A 26,358-nucleotide genomic window follows, 5' to 3' on the forward strand; every position below is an offset into this window, starting at 1 on the left:
TCGTCTCTCTCCCTCACTGATCTGATACTTGTATATTGATTTGCATATCACGTGTGTGTTCATGTGCAGATCCTGTATTCATGTGTGCTTGTGTATTTATGTAGCAAATGTGTGTTCAGGTCATTGATGTTGATTATGGATGTGCAGACTTTTGGTTTTCTTTTTGAGGGGTACTCGTAATTTTTGGTGGGCTACAATCTGTTAAACATCGGGCCTTGGGCCGGGCTCGGGCTTTTACAAGCCCGGCCCAAAACCGCGTGGGCCAGGTATAGTGCAGTGCACGGCCACCATGCTAACGTCTGTAGAAGCTGACATATCTCCAACGTTTATCTGTCCAGGCTGGAAGGAAACCGTGAGTGGCAGCCATCAGTTGGTTGGAGCCTTGGAGGACGACTCAAGGACATGAAGGATCGAAAGGCTCCAAGCAACTTTCTGACAGGGACACGCAAATTCGCTCGCACGAGGAAATGAAAACCGCGCGGTACTCGACGTGACGTTAACTGATGTTTCTATGACGTCTCGCCCTTTTTCGTTCTTCATTTGGCAGGGAAAACGGAATGACGATACTACATCAGGAGACACACGTGTTGGAACATGGCGATTTAGGCAGAGCACTTATTTACTTCTGCTTCTCTCAGACTGCATCACCAGCTCTCTGTGCATATTTCCTTTTTGAATTTTTACTTTCTTTTTCTGTCGCAGTAACTATAAGAAGAACGAAAGAGCGTGTATATGAAGAACCCGAACCTGTCGTCACACGTACAGAAGACCTGAAACCACCTTTCCTTTTGGCGAAACGACGCACATCCGCACCCGAATTATTATCACAAGCCCGAAGGAAGGAAGGGAGGAACATTCGATTCCAACGGAACGATTCCGTCCGCTCGGGGGGAAAGGCAAAGAAGGGGAAAAAGAGGAAAGCATCACTTGCATCGGCGAGCAAACCAAACAAAACAAACGCCGCCCACAAGCGCACCCAGCCGAAGAAGGCCAGGTCGTCGTCTACCAAACGGGAGAAACGAGAGAGAGGCAGCCGCAAAAAGCTTTGCTGGGGTAAAACAATTAAAAATTCCACCCGTCGCGTGCGACGAAGCCTCGAGGCGAGACGCCTGGCCGAGGCGGAGAGAGAGAGGGAGGAGAGAGGGGGTGTGGGTGTGACCGAGCCTCCGTGTCCGTGTGGGTGTGGGCGAGCAGCGGTTTGTTCGAATCTCGCGATCCCCAAATCCGGAGGCATCCCTCGGATTGGCCGATTCGGGCGCGGCGGCTGCGGCGGCGAGAGATTCGCCCGATCGTGGAGCTTTAGGGGTCGGATTTGTGCTTGCGATTTGGGGTGGGCGTTCCTGAGCTTCGTCGCGGGGAAGGCGGGCGGGGTTGGAGGGGTGTGGGGTCGGGCCGGGCGGTTTGCTTGGGTTGGGTGGATGCTGTCGGTGAGGAGGCGGCAGGAGTATGCCGGCGGCGCCGTGGGCGGCGGCGGCGGCATGGAGGACGACGCCGAGCTGGAGGAAGGGGAGGCCTGCGTCGACGACGCCTTCGTCGACCCCGACGTCGCGCTCTCTTACATTGTGAGTCGCCTCTCCTTCCCCTCCCCTACGACGCCCGTCACTTGCTTCGGTGCTCGCTTAGTTTCTCATGGCTTAGACGTGTAGCATGTCGTACCAATTTAGTGCTACGAGTGGCTTGATCGGGCCCAATTGGTGTAGGGGAATGGACGAGCATGCCTTGTTTGGTTCTCATGCCTGCCTCGTAGTAGCCGCGCTGATGCGAGCGTAGGGATACCAGCGGTTGCATTAATTGATCATCCAGCTGCAGTTTCTCGCCTTAGTTCGAAGCAATCGCATTGGTGGATCATTTAAATTTACTCAGTTTGTCGCTTTGTTTACGACGACGGTGATGCTAACTTTGTCTAGCGAACGCCTTTATGACGCTGGTTATTTTGGAACAGAAAAGGCTACTCTCTTACTAGAGAAGGGTAGTTAGTTTTGGTGTGCCAGTAGTAATTTGGATTTGGCTAGTCCGTGTTTGTGACTAGACTGTACGCTCATTGGGGGAAAGAGAAAATCTGCGACGTGGATCAACCCGTGCCCCCCTCCTCCAACTAGTAGGCTGAATCCATGGCAATGGTACTTGGACGAGTTTTGACAGGACTAGAATCGTGTTATCGTTGACAGTGGGACTGTGTGCTTCTCCTTGGTCTTTTAGTATCCATGGGTTCGATGTTACACATGCAATGCACATGAGTTACTATAACATTTGTTATTTCTGAGCTACAGCTGCTTCATACATCACGTACTTCAAAATTTTCATCATGTGTACCTGAAATCCTTGTATACAGAAGAAATGAAAAGTGAAGGGAAAAGAAAGACATGAACACTGAAGCCTTTGATTGGAAAGGAAAACCTACTGAAGACATTACCTTCTAATTTACTTAAAAAGGGCTTGTTTGGAATTATGAAATATTTACCAACAACTTTAGTTTGAAGATGGTACACTGTATACTGTATCTACAGTCATATTTGTTGTGACCACCTTTTTTGTTTTTCTGATGATGTGTTTTTTTAGGATGAAAAACTCCAAAACGTGCTAGGCCATTTTCAGAAGGACTTTGAAGGAGGTGTCTCTGCAGAGAATCTAGGTGAGGTGATGTTGAGCTTATGCTGCAGTCTGCTTGTTTTGGCTTCATTGAAAAGAAACATTAAACACAGAACTAATCTTTGGCAGGATCAAAATTTGGTGGATATGGTTCATTTTTGCCTACATACCAGCGTTCTCCTCTTCTACCCCAAACCAGAAGCCCACCTAAGGCCGCAAACCGTAGCTCAAGATCTCCTTATCATCAGTCTACTGAGGTGCTCAATTAAGCTTTGGCTGTACTTTTTGGGACAGCATTGTCAATCAACATGATATCATGTGACATGTTACGATTTACAATGTAGGGTGTGTCTCAGAACCCTCCTGCTGTGCCAGTTCCATCTGTTTCCCAAAATAATGCTTCTGTGGTGCCTTTTCCCGGCGATTCAAGTAAACATGAAAGATGTGAAAGCACAAAAGCTATAAGGGGATCTAGCACTCGTGATTCATATGCTCCATCTAAGAGTAGCGACCACAATAGGTTTAAAGTTCGAATAAAAGTTGGTTCTGACAATGTCTTGGCAAGAAATAATGCAGCTATTTACAGTGGTTTGGGCCTTGATATTTCTTCACCTTCATCCGGGGAGGATAGCCCTGATGGCTGCGGGGGCCTCTCCCCGGAATTTAATAATGTGCAAAATGAATCTCCCCGGACCATACTTCAGGTAAAGTACTGCATGATCACACTATTATCTCTTTCTATTTATACCTCATCATGAATGGTTCAAAGAGTGAATAACCACTTCCATTCTCTAACCACGATCACACAGATCATGACATGCTTTTCAATTCCTGGAGGGTTCTTGTTATCCCCTCTGCAAGGAAGTGTTTTGCAATTGACAAAAAAGGTTATGCCTTCATCAAAGAAATGGGAAACAAGTGTGGATGCAGAAAACGCACAGGAAGCTTATGAAGGACATGTGGTTAAGAAAATGAAACCTGATAGTAAGAAAAAGAAACCCGTAGATATGAAGAGGTCAAATAACAAAAATGATGTCAGTGCAGTTATGAAAAAGGAGATTGACATAGAAACACCTGCTGGTCAAAAGATCGTATCAGAAGCTCTCAACATACAATTGCTGTCTGGTTCCAGAGGCATTGAGGCAAAAAGCGAGAGTCAATTTGAAGAGGAACCAACAGGAAAAACTTTGGAAAGAAATGAAGATGCCGGATCAAAAGAATGGGCCATAAACAACAATGTCATCAACACTGAAACTGTCGAAATGGAGGCAACCGAATGTTTAGGAAGTGGTTTTGGCAACACAGAAATGGAACTTTCGGCAGCAAAGAGGGAACCAAAGACAGAAATGACGGCTTCGGTTTTTGAAGAGACAAATAGAACTAATGACACAGATTTTCTGTTGGATAGGAAGCATGGAAGAAAGATAAAACTTGAGAGTAAATGCAATGCCAATGGAGTTAACTTTGAAGATAACACGGTTATAAATGAAAGAGGTCCTCCTGTTTGCATGGAAAAGGTTTCTAGCAAAGAAACCATACTTTGTGATACAAATGGGAAAAATAGCACCAAGAGTGAGGCCAAAAGAATACATAGGGAACAAAAGAAGACTGCTTCAACATCATCTGATTTCCTCGATGTCGACAATGGTAGTCATCCTTCTGCTGCAGTTAAAGAGAGGAAAAATGATTCTCAGTCCAAATCTAGCCAATCCGGGAAGAAACCCAAAACAAAATCACATGGAGATGCCAGGGACAATTTTCCTGACCGATCTCATGGATGCAAGGAGCAGGATATATTGGAGAATGGTAGTGGATTGGGAGAGTTCCATCTAAAGGAAAAATCTTGGAGCAAAAGGGATCCTGATATGCCTGGGGCACCAAAGAGGGAGATCTCATATAGTTCAAAACATGAGAGACATACAGCTTCAGAGGAGCAGAGGATGCATGTACCTCCATCTTCTGCATCAACTGCAAATGCAGCTCCTGCACTTCAACCAGCTCCTGCACTTCAACCCCCAGTTGTGATAGAGGAACATTGGGTACAATGTGACATATGCCAGAAATGGCGTCTCCTACCATATGAGATGAATCCTACTACTCTTCCAAAGGAGTGGAAATGTAGCATGCAACAGTGGCTGTAAGTTCAAGTTCATATACAACTGTTTATACTTCCTGTTCTTTTTGCTGCCTCTATTCTTTTGTCATCGAGCGTGCTGGTAGGCAGTAGCATGTAACCGGTGGCACCTTATTATCGGGAGCTGTTTGATTTGACTGTTAACTAATACCTTTTGCACTATATGCAAACTATTCTTTCCATTCAACTTGAATGTAAGCTATAATTTTTATGGAGCAGCTGCATCCTGAAAGTAAGGATTGGAATTTGGATAGGTCTTGGTTTGTGCCTTGCTATATTACACTAACACCGAAACTGTTAGGTTGTAATTTATGATGTTTTGCCATTGAGGTGGTATCTCGTAACAATATAATATTTCTCCATATGCATAAGTTGATGAGCACTTTTTGTTCCTTTCTAAAGAGCTAGAATTTGGGACTTTTGCAGACCTGGGATGAATAGGTGCGACGTTGGTGAGGATGAGACTACAAATGCCCTGAATGCACTATATGTCATCCCAGCTCCTGCCAACGGTATTCCCTCAGTTGGTCATCCTCATGCTGCTTCTGCAGGACTAACATCAGCCAGCATGTTAAATATGAATGGACATGCTGAACATAGTAGGAAAAGGAAAAGTTTTCCAAGTGATGGAAATGGTTTGCTTGACGGCTCTCACCCAACACAAGCTTCAGCTTATCCAACGAGCAATGAACATGCTCTTACTAGAGTTAGAAGTACTGCTGATGGTAACCATTATCCTACTGAGAGAGACTCTTTGAGCAAATCAGTTGACCTTTTCACTGAAAAGAAGAAGTCCAAGAGCAAGAGTCGTGGCAGCTATTCTGATGGAGGTTCTTTTATTGTTCTCCCTCCTATTATTTCGGTTCTATTTGATACACTACATTCCTGTCGTTTCTACTCTATTTTGTATTTACATTTATTTGCTGACAATACAGGAGAACTTGTGGAAAGATCCAAGAAGCATTCAAAAGTAAAAGGCAAGAGAGAGATGGATCATGGTGAATACAAAATTTCTAAGAAAATTAAAAAGGAGGAGCGGCATCGTTCTGGCAGAGATCGGAACCCTGGGTGTGATTTAGCTAGTGGAGACGTTCCGATTGAGGCCAAACCTTTGCTTGCAAATTCAGTGACCTTAAAAAGTTTGGGCGAAAAGGGTGATGTTTCTTCATCAAAGCAAAAAAATGTTTCGAGGTATGATCGTTCTGATAAATCCAAGAGAGAAAATGATGAAGATATTGTTCTTCCTGAAGACAGGAACAAGGAACAATTTCAGACCTCAGATGCACAAAGATCAGATTTTTCTAGCAAGAAGAGGATAGTGAAGGAATGGGAGGAGAGTCAGCACAATTCAATAGCTCAGTTGAGCAAAGGAACTGTAGTGAACCATAGCTCTGCTGCCAAGGAAACCTATAAAGATCAGAACTTAAAGGAAACAAAGTCAAAGTTAACGAAGTCTGAAGAATTCTATCCCACGATAGATTCCAAATCAGTAAAAGGTCAGGATTCCAAACAGATATCGTCTCATAATGGGGGGAGTGTAAACAATGGACCCATTGAGGATAGCGCACGTTTTGCTGGTAAAAGAGGTCCGCCCGAACCATCAGAAAAGCGATCTTCTGGACAGGCTTTGGACTTGGCTGAACCTGCTTCTACTGATGTGGCCTACTTCCAGACTACAGCTGTAACTTCAAGTTCTTCAAAGGCCTCAGCCTCGCAGAAAAAGAAACAGAACCCCCAAGTTGCAAAGACTTCGCCAATTGAGTTGGCTTCCTCATCACCACTGAGAAACACTCTCATTGATAAGGTCTCCCATAGCAGAATATTGGAGAAAGATGGACCCATGAATGCTAATTCAAGCACCCTGCCGAGCTCAGTAAAGTATCTAAATACTGAAGTTGACATAGTAGACAATGTCCGGCAGGCTAAAAAGCCCCAGGATAATCTGCTTGCAACCGAACCTGTCTTGCATGGTTCTTCACTAGGAAATTCTGATAAAGATTCTGAACTTGTTCAGTTAACTCGAGGTCATGCATCAGAACGAATTTCTTCGAGGAAGGGTTTGGATGATGATACACATCATGCATCAGAGAGGAAGGATTTCACTGTGAATGGCTCCAGCGTAGCTAGGGGTTATAGCCACTTGCACTCTGGTGATAAAAACAGCTTGCGCGCTGATGGCTCTTCAGTGCAACCTAGGATTGGAGCTTTGGATGCTAAAGGTGATTCGATTGTGCATGCAAATAAGAAAAGTGGAACTTCCGTTCATGACAGAAACGGATCAACTCATCGCCCTCCAGATGGAAATTCTCAACCAGAGGTCGCATCCGGAAAGGATAAATTGTATTCCAAGAGTAACAAGCAAGATATAGAGAAGCCCAAAGCTCAAATGGTCCCTTCACCTCTGATAGAAACCCACCTCACCCCAGTAAAGTCTAATCCGTCCAAATTGACACCACAGTCAGGGCGATGCAATGATGAAAATGGAGCACAACATGGTGTTGCAAAACAGTCAACTCCGAATCCTGCAGACACTTCAAGTCCAGCTAGGAAAGTTGGTAATTCAACTGCATATGCTCTCAAAGAAGCTCGAGATCTAAAGCACAAGGCTAACCGTTTGAAGGTTGTTCACCTTAACATTTCTCTTATGAATATGCTAACTTTTGTTGTGTAAGGTCCTTACCAACTTTCTCTGCAGAACGAAGGAAAAGAACTTGAAAGCACAAGGCTCTACTTTGAGGCGGCCTTAAAATTTCTGCATGTAGCGTCACTTTTGGAACCTCCGAATATGGATGGTTTGAAACAAGGTGATGCAGCTCAGAGCATGTATTCTGATACTGCAAAACTCTGCAAGTAAGCTACACATATACTCCCGTTTGAAAATTGTAGTAGTTTTAGGTTTGTCCCAAATCAAACTTCTTGAAGTTTGACCAAGTTTATAGAGAAATATACAAAAAAATTATGACGCCATATTAGTTTCATTATATCCATCAAGAAATAAGTGTTCATATTTTATTTATTTGGTATCGTAGACGTTGTTATATTTTAATATAAACCTAGTCAAACTTCCTGAAGTTTGACCTAAAGTTTGACCTAGGACAAATCTAAAAGTACTACTAATATGAAACAGAGGGAGTTAATGATATATTGTTCTACTTCTATGTGCAAAGCTATTTTATTTCTGTTAATAAGTGCTTGAAATCATATTTCCCCTTTTTCTGCATGGTCTGACTTGGATGGGTGCTATCATCACTAGGTTAGCTTGATGGTTTTCACATTACAGTTGATTAGCCTGACTGTATTCACAATTAGGGGATGCAAGCGGAATCTCGCTTAATTGACGGGCTAGTTCAAAAGCTTACAATTTGACTTGGAGATTTAGAGTTCGGTCTCGAAGCGGGATATATGTGGGATCCTGTTTACATCCCTATTCACAATGCAGTTTATGTAACAATTATACTACTTCCTCCGTCCAACAAAGGATGTCTCAACTTTGACTAAATTTGAATGCATCTATACACTAAATCATGTCTAGATACATCCAAATTTTGACAAATTTAAGACATCTTTTGTTGGACGGAGGGAGTACAAAGCTGATTTGACATTACTAAATGTTAGCCAGTTTTTCTTACGGGAAAACTGTAGGGGAGGCCCCAGAAGTAGTTTTATTAATAGGGAAGATAATTACAAGAGAGCTCTAGGACAAGCTTCTCCAATAGCAGCACACTGTTTGTGTTATGAATATAATCAGAAGTTGCGGTTTCGTGTGGCACTAGCATGTTTTTTAGGTGAAGAGTCTCAAGTTTGGTCATTATAATTCATTGTATCCATTTTTACTGCCCAGCTTTGTTGGTCAAGAATATGAAAGGTGTAAGAAGATGGCCGCTGCTGCTTTAGCATATAAATGTGTTGAAGTAGCTTATCTCAAGGCTGCATTCTACAAATACCCTATTGCAAGCAAGGATCGACAGGTGCTGCAGGCAGTTGTACAAACTACACCAGGTAGTTGAATCTAATTGGTGAAATTTTGCTTATGTATATTATCGAACGTAGCTCGCATTGTAGAATTTGAATTAGTTTACATTCTATAAATAATATTATTTACTAATTCTTAAAAGTTTGAATCCATTATCTTCGTCATATGGAAAAATCAGAGCATCATCAGTGCAAAACTAGTATCATCTTTACTGGGTGCTATACTGCTACCATATTGTGGCTCTTTCTCTGGATTTATTTATTTTATTCCTGATTGTTACTTTTGTAGGTGAATCACCATCATCTTCGGCTTCAGACATTGATAACTTAAATAACAATGGATTATCTAAGACGGGCCCTTCAGGCAAGGATGTTAATTCACCCCAAGTTGCTGGGAACCATTTGTTACTACCTGTTCGCAATCAACCACACTTGACAAGGTTACTAGCTTATGTAAGTGTTCCTGAATATCGCGGTTAGCAGATCAATCAAGTTCTCATTTATGGCCATGTTTTAATAGTTTATAGTGAGTTCATAATCTGTTGACGGTATAACTAGAAGAAAAAAAATTAGTATGTCATGCCCAATCAGCCATTATTATGGTCATTGTGTTTCTAGGCCTTGGTGGTTTTTCCTCAAAGGTCTGGGACTCAATAGGATAGTGCTCACTGCAGAGTAACATATATGGTGTTTGTTACCAACTTCCCATTAATGGAGTAAAGTATGTGTGCATGCTACTACAACGTTTTATTGGTGGGAAAGGAATTGGCAAGTGATTTGTTCCAACTCCTGCTAATTATGAATGGTTAGATTTTTTTTAGTTGAGATTAGGTCAGGTAGCAAGTGGAAAATGACGCTTTTGAGCTAAGAAATAACCCTGAATTTTTTTGTTTACTATTTTTTACCAGGATGTAGCACAATTGGTTAGAGTTTTTCAATTTGTTGACTTCCAGTAGTAGATGTACTTCCAGTTGAGTTGTATGGAGCAAATTTCCTTGAAAGTTTACTAGTCTAGACTTTGAGCATTTTTTAGGGTATGTTTGGATTGTTGCCAGCCAAGGTGAACCATACCAATATTTGTTTGGATGTTTACCAACCTGTTGGCATGGCAATGCCACTTTGCCAACACTAGCTCATTTCCCTTTTTTTCTGCCAAAGTTGGCCAAATCATGGTTAATCAAATCCTTGGCCAATGGTTTGGCTAGCCAAACTTTTGGTAGGGCAAGCTTGGGCTTAAACCAAAGTACCAAACACACCCTTAGTTTTGGGCATAACTCCACAAAATAGCAAACTGGATAGATGTTGGCAATCCTAAGCAACTGGCTTTGCTCCATGGTGAACTGTCAACTGTGTTCGTCTTGAGGAATGGCCTTACTCTAGGATAGGCTGCACCGGCATTGGATGGAGTCATCCCATGGTTTTTGTGGCCCGACCTTTTTCCTTGCATTCAGTTGGCATTGGTGGATTTGTATGTCTACGAACCAACTAAATATCAACCCAAATAAGAATGTTAAATCTAGAATTAGGATTAGATGATCCTAAGGCTGACCAATTCATCAAACCAAACTCCTCAATTAAGACAGTTCTACTTTCAGTGCACACGCATTATGGTTCATTAACGAGATTTTGTATCTGATGATATGTTGTTATTTTCTTAGACAAACGATGTCAATTGTGCCTTTGAGGCAACTCGGAAATCACAGATGGCATTTGCTTCTGCTGCTGGTAACCATGAAAAGGGAGTAGATGGTCTTTCTCCAGTAAGAACTGTTCTGGATTTTAACTTCCGGGGTGTGAATGATCTACTCAGACTTGTGCGACTTTCAATGGAGTCTATCAGCTGCTGACATGTTCAGAATCCGAGAAAATGGCATCCTTTAAGTAGGTCCGGTTGGATGAGCATATCATTTCCACCTCACTGCTCCCAACATGCTGGTTGCATTTAGTGGAGAAGTTCAATAGTGAAAAACACATAGAGTCCTCTCATTTAGGTGTGTTGGTTAGTGTGTACAGGATGTAATTTTGAGATTCTTCTTTTTGTTTCTTTAGTGGTGTTCCGTTCTTATACATGGTTGCTAGTATCTAGTTGGATGATCTGAACAATCTAGCAAGTGAGGCAGCTGAAGATGGGCTTCATTTGTCGACAGTTGTTATATTTTGGACACAGAAGGCAGGCCATTCTTAGACTGCACATGATAGGCAAGTGCACAATATTACCTGGACAATGGCTCCTTCCCAAGCACTCTCCTCGCCTGCATGCTGTAAATTACTTGGTTTGTCACTGAGCTGACTTATGGCTGAAGAGTCTCTTGTCAATTTTTCCTTCAAGATGTACGAGATAATGTGCTGCCCATTTAACATTTTTGATGGTATGTTTCAGTTTGTCTCAAATTGAAGTTCAATATCCTCTTTCTATTCCCTAATGTTTTACGCAATCTTGATTCTTGAGCAGGGGAGAGGACAACAATGTCAATCGATCATACTAACCAAGATCAGCTAGTGGTGTTCCTTTTTTTGGTCTTTCCATAATGGCAGGTCTTCTGGAAAAAAGTTCAAGCAGGTACGTCTACTACTATTTAGTCTGTTAATTGTGCTGTGCCAACCCATTTTTTGCTTGCGCCACGAGGAAATGACTTCTTGAATGATCTTTTTCATGGTATTATAGAGGCGAGAAGTGAGACTAGTAAGAGCATTCACTGATACTAACTCCTCATGATATACTAGGATCCCATGTGGCCTTAATTAAAAAATTCCCGTCACTGAGTTCATATTGCTCCCTCCATCCCATAATTTTTGTCGAAATATTACATGTATCTAGATGCTTTTTAGAAATAGATACATTCATTTTTGGGCAAATTTGAGACAAGAATTATGGGACGGAGGGAGTATATAAAAGCATCATATTGCCTTCCTGAATGGTTGCAACTTGTTTAAAGTAAGCAGTTTACGCAGAATCAAAATAAATATATGCATACTGCATACACAACCAGCTGCCCAGTTCTAGCAAGAGCGATACTAGCTTACAAACTCTTGTTTGCTATGTGTACTTATTTTCAGGGTTTTGCTATTGTTGATAATGATAGTTACCTCATTGTTATTATTGTTTATCACTTTACTACAAGGACCGTAATTTCATACTCCCCCTTCTACGGTTCAACTCAGAGATCCAAAAACAAGCTAAATCTCTTCTTTTTTTCTGTCTACTTGAAAAGATCTGTGGTCATGTGTTCATCCTCTTGTGGAAGTGTACCTCGCATGACGTCCCGTTTGATCACGTGGCGCTGATAAGCTGAAAACGAAAAGATAATTATTTCGTGATTCTTGTACAACTACTCCCGCTAATGCCTCTACGACGCCTTCTCTTTTCAGGTTTCAAAGAAGTAACCACTTGGACCATCGCCAGTGTATGAACATTGTACAAATATTTTCCATGTACAATAGGCTAACCCGTTTTTTTGATTATCAGCAAATACTGCGAATGTCACCAGCGCATGTACATGTATATTACCTTTGCGGTTCAGATTCCGGCAAGTTTTTAGCTCTCGTTATATCCTTCTTGCACGTTTTGCCATTTCCACATTCGGTAAGATAATTTAGAGCTAATCTTGACCAAAAACGTTTTGCAGAATGCACAATAAAATCTTCCGTATTACCATAAGTAAAGTGACTCTAGTTGCTGCCTCTTCAGTCTTCTCATTGTGTGATTAATCCTTTTGTGTCAGGCAATTTCGAAATTAAGAGTCTGAGACATCAGATAATGCTTCCCATTTCCATGCGCAAACAGTTCTTCAGTAGTTTCATCTCCCAGCCTACCCCTTCATCTTTCCGTCAGTCCGTGAGCCGATGCATCGTGATTCATGCAAGTGCACCGGTTGCACGGGATTAGGGGGGAAATGCACAATCCTGGCAATCCCGGTGGGGACGGGCATAACCGAACTAGCCCTAACTGAACCCGATCTCCTTCTCATGCCTTTTTCTCGTCTCTAGGGATGGATCTCATGTTCCATACGCATCCACCATAATCTCTTTCTTTAGTTGGAGACACCAATATATATAGCTCCTCCTCTTTATTAACTGTATAGCCGGCCAGAACATTGAAATTACACTTGAAGATTACATTACCAGGACGAGGACGAGAACCAAATAACAGGAGCTAGTTATCCAAGGCGGCTTGCAGGAGGTGTCTTGATAAGGCAGCAGTTTCCATCACCAGCAGCGCAGCAAGGGAGATTGACCAGGTCCCTGGCCTGGGCACCTGTTGCTGCCATCGTCACCAGTAGGCACACTTGCACGGCCAGCAAAACAAGCAACACCAGAAGATTCTGAAATATCGCCATTATCTTGATCGACTTCTCCTGCTGATAATCGATCGGCAATTGATCTGCAGAGGAGAACAAAATATGTACTGATGATCAGCTACTTCCAATTGGAATAGCTGTATATATACAACAAGGAGAGCTCTAACTTAGGCAACCAGTTAATGGTATGGTTATCGTTTGGTTGATCTCGATCTTCCATACTTAGCGCCCGGGGTGTATATATGGCAGTATTAATCTGACCATTATGGATTGGACATCTCTTTGGTTAATCCCATCTATAGCATCTGTGTAATCTGGCCATTATCATGGATTGAAGCGGTTTGGGTTTCTTTGATGTATATCTTGTGTAACCAACCTTCACTAAATCATTAATCATTTCCAAAACTTAGATGGGATCAAACAATGTAGAAAAAGTCCTAATTTTTTTTAAGCGGAGTACCCCACTTTATTAATTCAAAGCAAGAGTTGGAATACAACAAATATCAGGGGTATTTAGGAGCAAAAGACGGCGCCCGGCCGGGAGAGTCGCTGCCGCTTTATAGAGATTGTGGGCCTCAGAATTAGTGTCCCTCTTCTCATGACCAAGATGGGTCGATCTGAAATACTTCTTCCTCTCCCTGAATTCTCTAGCGATAGCACTGTACTGGCATAGGCTCTCCTCATGGAACTCCTTAACAACACCCAGGCAATCAGAAGCAATTTGAATATGACTAACATTAAGGTCCGCAGCCAGAGCTAAAGCTTCACAGCACGCAATCGCTTCAAGAGTTTCAGGTGCACTGATCCCAGCATAAGTCACTGCTGAAGCCCCCATATAGACCCCGTGTTCATCGCGACAAACAGCCGCCACCGCGCCCGAGGCGCCCAGGCGAGACAGGCCTGCATCGACATTGATCTTCACACGCCCCTGGAACTGGTGGAAGCCATCTGGTGGAGACAGCAGGCCGAGCCGCCTGCAGGCCAGGAGTATGCGTTTTTGCTAGAGGAATCTGAAGATCACCCAAAAATTTCTGAATAAACCTGAAAGTGGATAAGGGACTCTGGAACTCATCATCATGTATTGCCCGACGCCGCGCCCACCAGATCGCCCATGGCGTAACAAGAATCTTGATCAGATCTTCATGCTTGCAAGTTTCGAAAAGCGTCGCAAGCCATAGCCGGGCATCAGGTATAGAAGAAGCAATCACATGTTGAAAGATCGGTATGGTCGGCTAGAGAGGGGGGGGATGAATAGGCGACTAACAAATTTTAATCTTTTTTTTTCTTTTCTAGAAAGATACAAACACTTAACCTAGGGTTTCTAAAGGTAATGCAACACTAGGATGAAGTGCAATAGCCGAAGCAATAGCCAAAGCAACTAGATAACAAGAATGTAAAGGGTAAGAATGGATACCACACGAGAGATGAAGATTTCACTGGAGTTCCACCGATTGGGGTAGGTGTACGTCTCCATTTGGAGGAGTGTTCTACCACAAAGGTAGAGACGCCACAAAGTCTCACTCTATTCTCCTCTCACGACACCACAAAGGTGAGTGAGCTCCACTAATGGCTTCCTTGAAGGCGAAGACCGAACCTTTACAAACTTGACCGGGGCTAACTCCACAACTCAATTGGAAGCTCCTAATCCAATCCTCAAGCTCCACAAGCCTCAAGGGAAGAGCTCAAGGCAACCACTTCCGTCTAGAGCTCCCAAATGCCCAAGAGAAATAAAATACACAAGAGAAACAAGGGGAATCAATTTTGTGACTTGGTGAAACCCTAGATCTAGGTCTTCTCCTCCAATCCTCAAAGAATCAACAAGGGGGAAGCTTTATGGAGGGAGATATAGTAAAATGAAGCTTAGAGAATTCTTGGGAGAGAGGGGGCTGTTCTTTGCTTCGTGCTCGGGCAGGAAACCCGTTGGGGACGAAGGGGTAAATATTTGGACTCCCCAAAATCTAACCGTTATGCACTGCGAGTTTCAGGGGCGGAACTTCCGCTGGTCACTGGAAGTTCTGGGCGACCGGAAGTTCCGGCCCTGTTCCGGTTCAACTTCCGGAAATCCACAATGGATTCCAGTAGTGTTGCGGACCTGGTCCGGAGGTTGGACGGAAGTTCTGGGGTACCGGAACCCCACCGGAACTTCCAGACCTGGACAGGCAAATGCACACCAGTTAGGCTCTAGAGTCGGTTCTCTCTCACTTTTTGGTAGGCTTTATGTGGGTGCAAGATGTTTGTTTGTGTACGTGAAAAGCGATTCACCCATTACCTTCCCATGTGGACTCTCTCTTAATAGTCGGAGTTCCTACGACTCAATAACCGAAAAAGCCGCTAAAACTCCACTACTCTTCGTTTTCCAACTTGAGGGCATCGAATCGTTTTGCGCCATTTGATATCAAATCTGAAATACTTAACACACGATTAGTCCACAACACACGTTGTCATCACCACCAAAATTAATTAGGAGAGAAATGCCCTTTCACATGTTCCAGGAGATCATCATCAATTAGCGACCAAACACATCTAGGCATACTGCATAGCATAAGGGCATGGCGCCAATCATCATTAGCCTCCCTACAAATAGGACAGACCATCGAGTCCGCCACATGCCTCTTCATCCTTACTTCTCCCGTAGGAATCGAGTTTCGGGCCAAGCGCCAAACAAAGATTTTGATCTTGGAAGGAACTTTAACTTTCCACAAAGAGGACCACTGCTTGCGGGTCTTTTCTTCATCCGAGGTAGCGGGCCTTTTGTCAAGCCAATCTTCTCTGCGTTTCTTTGTCTCCACAAGCATACGATAGGCCGAACGGACAGAGAAAACACCTTTCTTCTCAAAATGCCAAGCCCAAAAGTCTTATTGGCGGACGGTGCTAAGCGGGATGTTGCGGATAAGATCAATGTCCATATCATAAAAGTGCTCAGCAAGGGCATCCATCTTCCACGTGCATGCAGCCGCATCAATCAACTCTGATACAAACTCAGGAGGATTCAAAGATTTAGCACAGACTGGCCGAAGCAACTGATCGCGGGGGAGCCAGTTATCCTGCCAGATCCGAGTCATCACAGCCCGAGCCAATTCTCCTAATCAGACCTTGACGGAGCACCCGTTTTCCTTCATAAATGGAACGCCAAACCTGAGATGGATTGCTGTCGAGATCGGCATTGAGGATATCGCCTTCTGGGAAATACCTGGCCTTGAGTACCCGGGCGCTCAGGGAGTCCGGGACCTGCAGAATGCGCCAGGCCTGACGAGCTAGCAGTGCAAGATTGAACAATTCAAAATCCTTAAAGCCAATTCCTCCCATGTACTTTTGGCATCGTCAAAATATCCGAGGAGACCCAAGCTGTTTTACGTTCACCTTTTTTTTGCTTCCCCACCAAAAGTCCTAGTTATAATGACCTGATTACATTCATCCTATATCCTACATGCACCTTAGGTTTTGCGCCGGGCTTTGCAAAGCCCTGTATAAAAGAACAAAGCCTAAGCCCGAACCATAGTCTAGAAAGGACAATCTATCGCGTGGATGGATCGAAATGGGTTCGACCATAGTATAAATGGGTTCTATAGCTCCAACCATAGTCTAGAAAGCATCACTTGCAACGGCGTCCGCCAAACGGACCACTACGTGTCCGAAAATGATTTGCGGACCATACTAGAATGATCACCTAAGCGGCTAACCGTCATAGCAGCTAGGCACGGAGGTCGAATGGTGCAGATGAGCAAAAATATCTCAACTAGATCAATCTAGCATGATGGATCCAGCGATGCTTCCAAAACCAGACAAGGGGAATCGGGGATGGAAGTTGCATGTGGGAAAAAAGATGTGGGCCCGGGCCGGATACCCCAAACCTTTTCTAAATTTGGGGCAACTTTGAGAGACTTGGTCAGACAAACAGGGCAAAATGTCTGTTTAGGGTAGCCCATTGTGAGGTGTTTTTCGGACGAGCATTTCTGTTTGGGCCAAATATGACATTTGAGATAACTTTGGGACATCCCATTAGAGATGCTCTAAGGCGTCAACCTGCCCAATAGAGCAGCTTCCGATTTGATGGCACTGAGCACTTCGGCTACCAGAAGAAGCATGAAAACATTTTAGCATTTGAAAACATTAACTATATTAATCATTTTCGGAGTACAATTGTATCATACACACTTGCTCATTTTGCAAATTCAGCATCTGGCATCCGACAGAAGAGAGATGGATCTGGCAATTAATATAAAGATTAGCTTAAGATAGATGAGCCGTGGATGACTATTGTACATGCTTCTACAAAGAACCTCGTAGATGAATATGCAAAAACAGATTTGCTATACAAAAAACTATCTTAATTAGATAACTCAAACTCCACAACAGAGTTAAATCCTTTTTAGAACAACCATCCGGGTGTATTGAATCATAGAAGAATATACAATAGTGTCATGTCCTTACGATGAGCACCGGGCCAATAGATTGAATCATTGTAACCATACGGTACAGATCGAGATATAAACAATGAGCAAGACGTGGACGTATGTTCGGTGGATGAATCATTCAGATCACAGAAATCTCCTAGCTTAGATCGATATATATTTCAATTCACATGGTGATTGAGTTGAGGGCCATGCATTGGCATTGTTGTACTCTTGTAGTCCTTACTCAAACTTTGGGAAATTTATTCGATCATCGCTAAGTCGAGTGGCAATTTGCAAACACACCACATTTTGATCTCATGTTCAAATCTCTTTATTTGGCGGCACAACGAACAATTCAAAGCAGAGACACCAATATTATTTAGCTCCTCTTCTTTATTAATCCCATTAGCTGAATAGCCGGCCAGTACACTGAAATTACACCTAAGATTACATTTCCATGAGGAGGAGGAGGAGAACCAAATAAAAAGCATGCATGCAGGAACTAGCTATCCAAGGCGGCTTGGAGGAGGCGACTTGATAAGACAGCAAATATTATTACCACCGCCGCAGCAAGGCAGTTTGACGTCCATGTACCTGGCCTGCGCACCTGTCGCTGACATTGTCACCAGCAGGCACACCTGTATGGCCACCAAAACAAGCAAGACCAGGAGATTATTCTGAATCGCCATCATCTCCTATCTGTATCTGTATAAAGAAGAACAAAATATGTATGTATGGACTGATGATCAGCTTCTTCCTGGAAACAGCTATATATATATGCGGGAGATCTGTAACTTAGGCAACCAATTAAATGGCATGATCATCTTGTTGATCTCTTCTTCCATATTTAGCTCCCGACGTGCGTATATATGGTATGGAAGTAATCTGGCCATTATGGATTGGATTTTTCTTTGGTTTTGATTCCATGTATGGCATCTGTGTAATCTGGCTTGAATTGCTTTGGATTTTTTTTCCATTATTTTATATCTTGTGTAAGTGTAACCATTTATATATATACGTGATAACAGGAAGGTCATTAATGTGGCCTTCATTAATCATTTCCAAAACTTAGATGGGATAAAACCCCATGCAGAAAAAGTCTCAGTTATAATGACCTGACTACATGCATGCTATATACACATCAGGTTTTGGGTTGGGCTTTGAAAAGCCCTGTATAGAAGAAATAACAAAGCCTAAACCCGATCCATTGTCTCGAAAAAAAACATCATTTCAGTTTTTTCCCTTGTATATACATCATTGGATCGAAACGGGTTCGACTCAAAAGTTTATATCAAACACCAGAAACGAAAAGACTAGCAAGAAGTCCGTTGAACATCATCCGACCCGGCACCAATTCACCCGGACTCGAATTGGTGGCATTGAGCATTTCCGCTGCCAGAAGAAGCATGAAACATTTTAGCATTTGAAAACATTAACTACATTAATCATTTTCTGAGTACTACTATATCATACACACTTGCTCATTTTGCAAATTCCATTTGGCATCTTACAGAAGAGAGATGGATCTGGCAATTAGATGAATATGCAACAGATTTGCTATGCAAAAAGCTATGTTAATTCGATAACTCAAACTCCACAATAGAATTAAATCCTTTTCAGAACAGCCATCCGGGTGTATTGAATCATAGAAGAATATACAATAGCGCCGTGTCCTGGCGATGAGTACTGGCCCAATAGATAGAATCATTGTAACCATATGGTACGGATCGAGTTATAAATGATGAGCAAGATGTAGAAGTATAGTCGGTGGATGAATCAATCAGATCACATAAATCGATCTACTACCTTAGATATAATTTCGATTCAGATGGGGATTGAGTTGAGGGCCATGCATGGGCAGTCACTACTACAAAACGGTCTATATGCAACGTCACATCAGTAACGGCGGCCCCGATCGTTACTGATATGATTTTTCGACCGTTACTGATAACCGTTTCTATAGTAGTGAGTGTTGTGTACTCTTGTAGTCCATACTCAAACTTAATTTATTCGATCACCGCTTCTTAAGTCGAGTGGCGATTTGCAAACAAACCACATGTTGATCTCATGTTCCATATGCATCCATCATAAACCTCTATATTTATTTGGCGGCACAACGAACAATTCAAAGTATAGACACCAATATTATTTAGCTCCTCCTCTTTATTCATTCCATTAGCTGAATAGCCAGCCAGTACATTGAAATTACATTACCAGGAGGGAGAGGAGGAGAACCAAATGAAAAGCTTGCATGGAGGAGCTAGCTAGCCAAGGCGGCTTGGAGGAGGAGAAGGCGGCTTGATAAGACAGCAATTTGGATCACCAGCGAGGCAGCAACGCAGGTTGACCACGTTCCTGGCCTGCGCACCTGTTGCTGCCATCGTCACAAGCACGCAAATCTGCACGGCTAGCAAAACAAGGAACACCAGCAGATTCTGAAATATCGCCATCATCGATCTGATCTCGATCGAGTTCTCCTATCTCTCTGTAGAGAACAAAATGAGTGTGAAGTGCAGTGATGATCGGATCCTTCCACAGAACAGCTATATATATATATAGCATGTGTGTAAGTGTAAGTAATGGCCGTTTATGGATTGAATCGGTTTGGGTTTCTTTCCATGTATATCTTGTGTAGCCAACTATATGCTCGTTGTAACAGGAAGGTCATGACTGGTCTTTATTAATCATTTCCAAAAATTAGATGGGATCAACTTATCAACCCAAATGCAAACCATTGGCTCATTACGTACTGCTATACTTTTCAGGTCTTGGGCTGGGCTTTGCAAAGCCTAGGCGCTGCCATTGCTAATTAAGTCTACTCTCGGGCCAGCCGATAAACTCCCGCCGCAAGAAGATTAGTGAAGTCAACTGGACCAGTTTGCAGATACTCCTACCCAGTTTCCACCGAACAAAATAAACACACCTAGTCGTAAGATCTCTTTCCGGGAGCATTGTCTGCACCGCGGGCATGCTTAATTTGGCACAACGAGAATCCAAAGAGAGAGTACATTGACTGAATATAGTACTACTCGATCGACTGAATAGCCGGCGAGTACATTGAAATTACACTTGGGTTCAGATTAATTACCAGGAGGCCGGTCATCGAAACAAGCACAAACAATTAAACTCGGTTTGTTGATCATCTGAAAAGCATCCTTAATTGATTACTAGTACCACTACTCATCATCTCAAAGAATACTTTTTTATTGCTACTGATATACTAGTAGTACAAAGCTGCTCATCGCCATCTCAAATTAAGAATCCTTGCAACACAATCCAACTTATTCCAGCCTACTCAGAGAAGATCGAAATCATGCCATGGGCGGCATGTTGGGCGCCTTGCCAACAGTGAACCCGCCATCAACAACAAGATTATGCCCATTGACATACTTAGCCTCATCAGACCCCAAATAAACCACAGCCCTAGCAATATCCTCCACTCCCAACACAACCCCACCCTCCGCCATCTCATTGATATCCTTCTCCACAATCCCCCTATGCTCCTCGTCGCTCATCCGAGGGTACCACTCCTCCAGGATCCTCTTCACCAGCGGCGTGAGGATGTAGTTCGGCGAGACGGCGTTTACGCGCACGCCGTCCTTCGCCGTCTCCCCCGCCGCGGCGCGCACGAGCCCGATCACCGCGGACTTGGACACGCTGTACGGGTGTGGCGTCAGCTTGCCCATGACGCCGGCAATGCTGGCGATGCATATAATGGAACCGGACTTGCGTGGCACCATGACACGCGCCGCGTGCTTGACGCCCGCCATGACGCCGCGGGTGTTGACGGCCATGACGGCGTCGAAGTCGGCCATGGAGAGGGCGGACAAGGGTGGGAGGTCGAGGGAGCCCACGATGCCGGCGTTGTTGACCATGACGTCGAGCTTGCCGTGGGTGGACACGGCGAGGTCCACGGCGGCCGAGACCTGGGCCTCGTCGGTGACATCGCAGCGGGTGTAGTGGGCCGTCGATGGGCCTCCGAGGGCTGCGGCGAGGGAACGGCCCAGGGTGTCTTGGATGTCGGCGAGGATGACCTTGGCGCCGTGGCGGACGAACTCGGTGGCCGTGGCCTTGCCGATGCCGCTCGCGGCGCCCGTGATCACGGCCACTTTCCCTGCCAGCCTCTGGGTGCTTGCAGCTGCTGTTGAGGCCGTGGAGTAGCCGCGCTGGATCGCTGCCCGGAGGAACATTTTGCTTGCTGTTGATCTCTGTTCTCGCAGAATCGAGCTAATTAAGCTAAGCTAGCTGGTGGACAGTGTGGAGAGTGGAGTGTGGCGCCAATGAAGGACAGAGAGAGCTAGAGCTAGCGGTGGTTATTTAACAGGGGACCCTGAGCCGGAGCAACGAGCAAGCACAGCCTGGTGCGCCAGGGCGCTGACTTGGAGATTCCACGTTATCTGGACCGTCGGGCACCGGCGAGATCGTGCGTATCTCGCGACCCGGTGCAGGGCGGCAGGAGCAGAGGGATTTTAAAACCGGCCTCGCGCGGCGCGTGCACACGTTCACAGCTCATCGCGTTGGCTGGACCGGCGAGGAAGGAATCTCAATACAGCAGGTCAGATCACACACAAGAGTATTTTTTTTTTTACAACAGACCAGATCACATGAGTTTTTTTTTCACCACAAGAATCACCTGTAAATTCATGAAATTCAAAAGCTCCCCCGAGCGGCCGAGCCACACGCTTTTTTTTTTTACAACAGATCAAATCACATCAGAGGCGGAGCTTTTTTTTTAGAGGATTTGTTTTTTTTAGGAGAATCAGAGGCGGAGCTAGGCCTCAGGCAGGTTGGTGGGATGTTTTTTCTGGCCTATACTGTACAATGTTTGGGCCTTGGTCTGGGGCACGGCCCACTTTCCACCTCACTTGGCCCTTTAGCCTGCCAGCCCACCCCGAGCCTGCCAGCCCAGTCTGCTCGGTCCCCTCGGACCTCAGGGTCGACAGAGTGAGGGACGAGCGCCGTCGCCGCCGGCCGCCGCAACTCCGCACGGCGCAACCTGGCTGCCGCAGTGTCGCCCGCACCCGCCTCCACAACTGCACCAAGCCACACGCCTCCTCTGCTGCCGCTGGCCGGCTCCCCGGCTCTCCCGCCGGTGTATCCTACAGCCTCCGAGACCTCCCCCGAGTCGCGGCGCTAGGTCACGGTTGGGCCTCGTCGTCCGGCCGCCACCGAATCCCAGTGCGACCGCTCGCCATCGCCGAATCCTCGTCCCTGTCTCCCCGACTCGGCGACTCCAAGCACCCAATCTCCAATCGATAACTCCCTTCTCCTGTGTGAGTTCAAGCCTGCAACTTTGTTCCTCTCCCCACATCTCTTTTATTTAGTTTATTACAAATCAAATGAATATGTGATGAGTTGTGTACAAACCAAATGAGCATTATCTTACTAGTTAACAATACACCGATTTGGTCAATATTTGGTAATTGCTTTATACATTGCATATACATGTGAAGTATGGTTGCCGAATGGAGTAATGAAAACACTAGGATAAAAAAAAAATACCCAAGCAACCTTTGCAACCAGCAGTTACGAGTCTTTGGATATGTTCCTTTGGATCATGGAAGGATGTGAATCAAACAGAAGAACACAAAAACGCTTTAAGCATTCAGGAGATACCATCCACCACAAATTCCATGTGGTTCTCCTTTGCGTGATCAAAATGGCAGCTCACTACCTAAAACCAAAGGATCCAAATTTTCGAAATGTGCATCCTACGATTGGGAACGACAGAAGGGCATTTCCACATCTCAAAGATTGCATTGCTGCAAAACCACAACACAACCACTTGTTTCTGATTTTTTTTGTATGTGCAAAAACCAGTGTCTTGCCCAGTTCAGAACCAGCAAGCGTCCAGTATTCTTTTTTTCTGTAATCAACCAACATACAGGTTCGTAGAAGTTCAGATGGTTCAACTGTACACAAAAAATGACAAATCATGTTTTTCTGTAATCAATCAACACACATGCTTTAGAATGATTGATGCAAGTTCAGGTGTTTCATCTCGTTTTGCTGTCTGGCTAGTCAACAAAACTTAGTGCTGTCAGCATCACCTGGTTGCCAGAATCTGGAGCTGTTTGCTGAATGTTTCTACATATCCTTTTTTTGCCCCCAATGCCATGATTTGTGTAAGTCGGGAGTGGGCTGCAGTATTTGCTGGAGTGGATGACTTCCGAACATGTTCTAACTCTAATACGCCACCAGTCATCGCCTGCTGCCCTGTGACTGTTTCTCCTGTTCTTCGTTTCTCCTGAAAATCGCCACCTGCAGCTCTCTGTTCTCTCTATATATACCGTGATATATTGATGCTTGCTAATGAAGAGAATCGAATCTTGTTTTCATACAGTGACATATTGATGCTCTCTAATGAAGAGAATCATGTTTTCTGCAGGGGCAAGGAGGTCACAAACGGGTTTCTCATTGTTGGGTATCTCGCGATCTTGTGGAAATACGCTCCGATCCGCAAGAGACTCCCCGGTTTCTCCTCTAATTGGTTTTGCAAGGCTGTGGCAATGGCGGCGCTCCGACACGCAGCGAAAAGGATCCTCCTTGCCGGCCAGGCTCCGCAGCCGATTTGCAGGGCAGCCATCACGCAGGAGCAACGGTGCCTGCTGCCGACGGCTATCCACGGCCGTTCGCACGCCTACCCTCGCCGGTTTTCGTCCAGCCAGGTACCGTAGTTTGTTCTCATCACAAAAAGAAGTTACTGGAGTTTGTTTAGGATAAATTCATATACCTGCCTAATACTCCCTTTGATGTTGAGCCTGCTAGTGAATACCATAGATTGCCTTCATCAGTTTAATTTCTCGTTGTTGGTTCTTGACATATCTTCTTACTATTCTGAGAAAATTAATTAATTTATGGTTATCCGCCTAACAACTTGTTTATCCAGATTGATTGAATGCCTTACAAATAGCTTGTTGGACATGATGTTTTAAGTACCGTCTTTTTAATGCATTTGTTTTTGCAATTTGTGTTTCAGATGGGCGAATCTGATCCAGACAAGGAAAGAGTGGTCCGCGTGATCTGCAGGACAGCAAAAGCAGTTTTCAACCATTGTGGTCTGCGGATTTGTCATCAAAGTGTGCCTTGATGAGTTGTCCCGCACTGGAGATCCGCTTCGTGAGGCTAGAGGGATGGTCAAGGAATATCAGGATGTGGTGAGTGGCTTCTGGTTGTGGTGTATTTAAAAGTATAGCTAGGCTAGTGTGCACCGCGTTGTTGGTAATGCATTGCGAATTGCGATGGCTAATTCGTTTGTGCTTGTCTTGTGGTGGATTCAGATGCAGGTCCTGCGGGGCATCTCTCCAGAAAAGGGTGACAAATTCAGCATTGCAGGAGGAAGCAAGGATAGCAGTACTGCGGGCGGAGAAGGAAGCATGGATAGCAGCACTTCGGGTGAAGCTCAAGTCTATACAGGAGGATGCTGAAAGAGGCGGCGGAGCTGGTGGAGGTGAGTCTGCATGAGTCATCTGATCACACACCGGAAGAACGAAGCTTGAAGACTCACTGGACAGCGGACCGCTTCGTCCGTTTATCCGGTGGCCTGGATTAATGATTCAAGTGGAGAATCAATGGTTGAGCTGTGTTTTTGACAGAGCTGCATTCCTGCCGTTTCTTACAGTTACTCTTATGACTGACTTAGCTCACTGTAATTCGAACTTGGCAGTTATATAACCCCTTCCTCTCATCGATGAATGGATGAAGTAAGAAGAGAAGTTTTGCAGTACTTGTTCTGGGGTTGGTAGCCTGTTGTTTCTCATCCCCTTTTCTATCAGATCTTAATCACCAATTTCTCCTGTACTGACACAGGTGGAATTCGAACTCGGCTGATATATAACCCCATCGCTCATCGATGAATGGATGAAGTAAGAAGAGAAGTATTCCAGTACTTGTTCTGGGGTTGGTAGTCTGTTGTTTTTCATCCCCTTTCTATCAGTATTTAATCACCAATTTCTCCTGTACTTCCACGGGTTCCTCTTGGGGATCCTGACTGTCAACTCAGGAGCATACATATAAGTGCCCTGTATGGATGGTCTACTAGCAAATGTTGACTTCCTGTGTGGGTGTGGTGTTGGTCTGCAGGAATTGCGGCTGGCGAATGGTCAGAAAGAACACTGATCATATTCTGTGGCTAGTTATGGTCAAAAGAATGCAGAAACAAAACAAATTGAGGGGCATTCCGAGAATCGAACTCGGGACCTCTCGCACCCAAAGCGAGAATCATACCACTAGACCAAATGCCCTGATATGAACGTTGAATTACAGTAGTTTAATTAGTCTAATTACACTCCCAGCAAATCCACTGCCTCCGTCCAAAGCACAGCGACTCCTCGTTCCTTTGCTTTCCTCCTGACAACAGAAAGGAGCTGCCAACACCATGGCCATAAAATTTAAAATCAACCCATAAACATTACTACTATCTGCTTGATTGCAGCTCCTACCACATAATACCATCAATGCACTGCTGCTTCAGTTCAGTCCGGTGCTTTAATTCCTGACTCAATCAATTATCAGCTCCTCCAGACTCCAGTCCTCTAAAAAGACAAAACCACAGGCAAGCAACGGAGAAGGACACACAGTAAGCTAGCCAGTACAGGAGAAGCCTCCAGCTCCGAGATCGCCAGCCGTTCGTCTGCCTGATAAGTGACATGCTAGCTGCAGCTGCATGGTGATGAAAAAGGTATAGTTCAGTTGAGGCTGTCCAGCTCCGGCAGCAGTAGATGGTGAGGATGACTACAAACTAGTGATGCGGCCATGGCAGAGTTGTGAGATACTACTAGCCAGAATTGAATTCCTAGATGTACGTACTAGCTTTGCCGTACTGTTTTGACCTGGCCGATCGAGGTGTACGTACTGCGCCATTGGTTTGGACTCGCTGTCAATCAGCGTCACTGTCTATTATTTATCAATGTCCATTACTTTGGTTAATTTGGCACAGATCTTAATTTGAGACAGAAAAAATATTATGTAA

General features: G+C 44.5%; 2 protein-coding genes, 1 long non-coding RNA gene and 1 other non-coding gene across 10 annotated transcripts; 2 read left to right on the plus strand and 2 right to left on the minus strand.

Annotated features, from left to right (window-relative positions):
• Positions 1 to 940: 940 nt before the first annotated feature.
• Positions 941 to 12,243, plus strand: LOC100846656. 2 transcript variants are annotated; one of them, XM_010236040.3, is made up of 13 exons: positions 941 to 1,562; positions 2,560 to 2,632; positions 2,719 to 2,846; positions 2,934 to 3,293; positions 3,399 to 4,726; positions 5,150 to 5,553; positions 5,659 to 7,343; positions 7,419 to 7,573; positions 8,565 to 8,722; positions 9,012 to 9,148; positions 10,354 to 11,064; positions 11,148 to 11,255; positions 12,065 to 12,243. In XM_010236040.3, the coding sequence occupies exons 1-11, from the start codon at positions 1,419 to 1,421 to the stop codon at positions 10,540 to 10,542; spliced, it is 4,761 nt and encodes a 1,586-aa protein (XP_010234342.1). In that variant the 5' UTR covers positions 941 to 1,418; the 3' UTR covers positions 10,543 to 11,064; positions 11,148 to 11,255; positions 12,065 to 12,243. The 2 variants fall into 2 exon arrangements, with proteins under 2 accessions (XP_010234342.1, XP_003559838.2); XM_003559790.4 differs by having other exon boundaries at positions 943 to 1,562; positions 8,985 to 9,148.
• Positions 12,244 to 20,491: 8,248 nt separating this feature from the next.
• LOC100821152 (momilactone A synthase) lies at positions 20,492 to 21,688 on the minus strand. Its single transcript, XM_003559792.3, has one exon. The coding sequence runs from the start codon at positions 21,575 to 21,577 to the stop codon at positions 20,699 to 20,701; it is 879 nt and encodes a 292-aa protein (XP_003559840.1). The 5' UTR covers positions 21,578 to 21,688; the 3' UTR covers positions 20,492 to 20,698.
• A 591-nt stretch (positions 21,689 to 22,279) lies between these two features.
• Positions 22,280 to 25,876, plus strand: LOC104583554. 6 transcript variants are annotated; one of them, XR_002962268.1, is made up of 6 exons: positions 22,281 to 22,660; positions 23,776 to 24,055; positions 24,367 to 24,544; positions 24,668 to 25,124; positions 25,197 to 25,286; positions 25,470 to 25,875. It is a non-coding gene; the product is annotated as an uncharacterized LOC104583554 (long non-coding RNA). The 6 variants fall into 6 exon arrangements; XR_002962270.1 differs by having other exon boundaries at positions 24,668 to 25,090; XR_002962267.1 differs by having other exon boundaries at positions 22,280 to 22,660; positions 24,668 to 25,286; positions 25,470 to 25,876.
• Positions 25,559 to 25,630, minus strand: TRNAP-UGG. The gene has a single exon. It is a non-coding gene; the product is annotated as a tRNA-Pro (tRNA).
• Positions 25,877 to 26,358: the final 482 nt, after the last annotated feature.

The sequence above is a fragment of the Brachypodium distachyon genome, chromosome 1 (genome assembly GCF_000005505.3).
Source record: "Brachypodium distachyon strain Bd21 chromosome 1, Brachypodium_distachyon_v3.0, whole genome shotgun sequence".
Taxonomy (NCBI): domain Eukaryota; kingdom Viridiplantae; phylum Streptophyta; class Magnoliopsida; order Poales; family Poaceae; genus Brachypodium; species Brachypodium distachyon.

Bases quoted from the DNA above. Each gene is read 5' to 3' on its own strand.
- LOC100821152 (XM_003559792.3), bottom strand. From the start codon at position 21,577: ATGTTCCTCCGGGCAGCGATCCAGCGCGGCTACTCCACGGCCTCAACA.
- LOC100846656 (XM_003559790.4), top strand. From the start codon at position 1,419: ATGCTGTCGGTGAGGAGGCGGCAGGAGTATGCCGGCGGCGCCGTGGGC. The intron at 7,574-8,564 runs GTAAGCTACACA...TTTACTGCCCAG, and splicing joins GATACTGCAAAACTCTGCAA to CTTTGTTGGTCAAGAATATG. The intron at 9,149-10,353 runs GTAAGTGTTCCT...TTATTTTCTTAG, and splicing joins TGACAAGGTTACTAGCTTAT to ACAAACGATGTCAATTGTGC.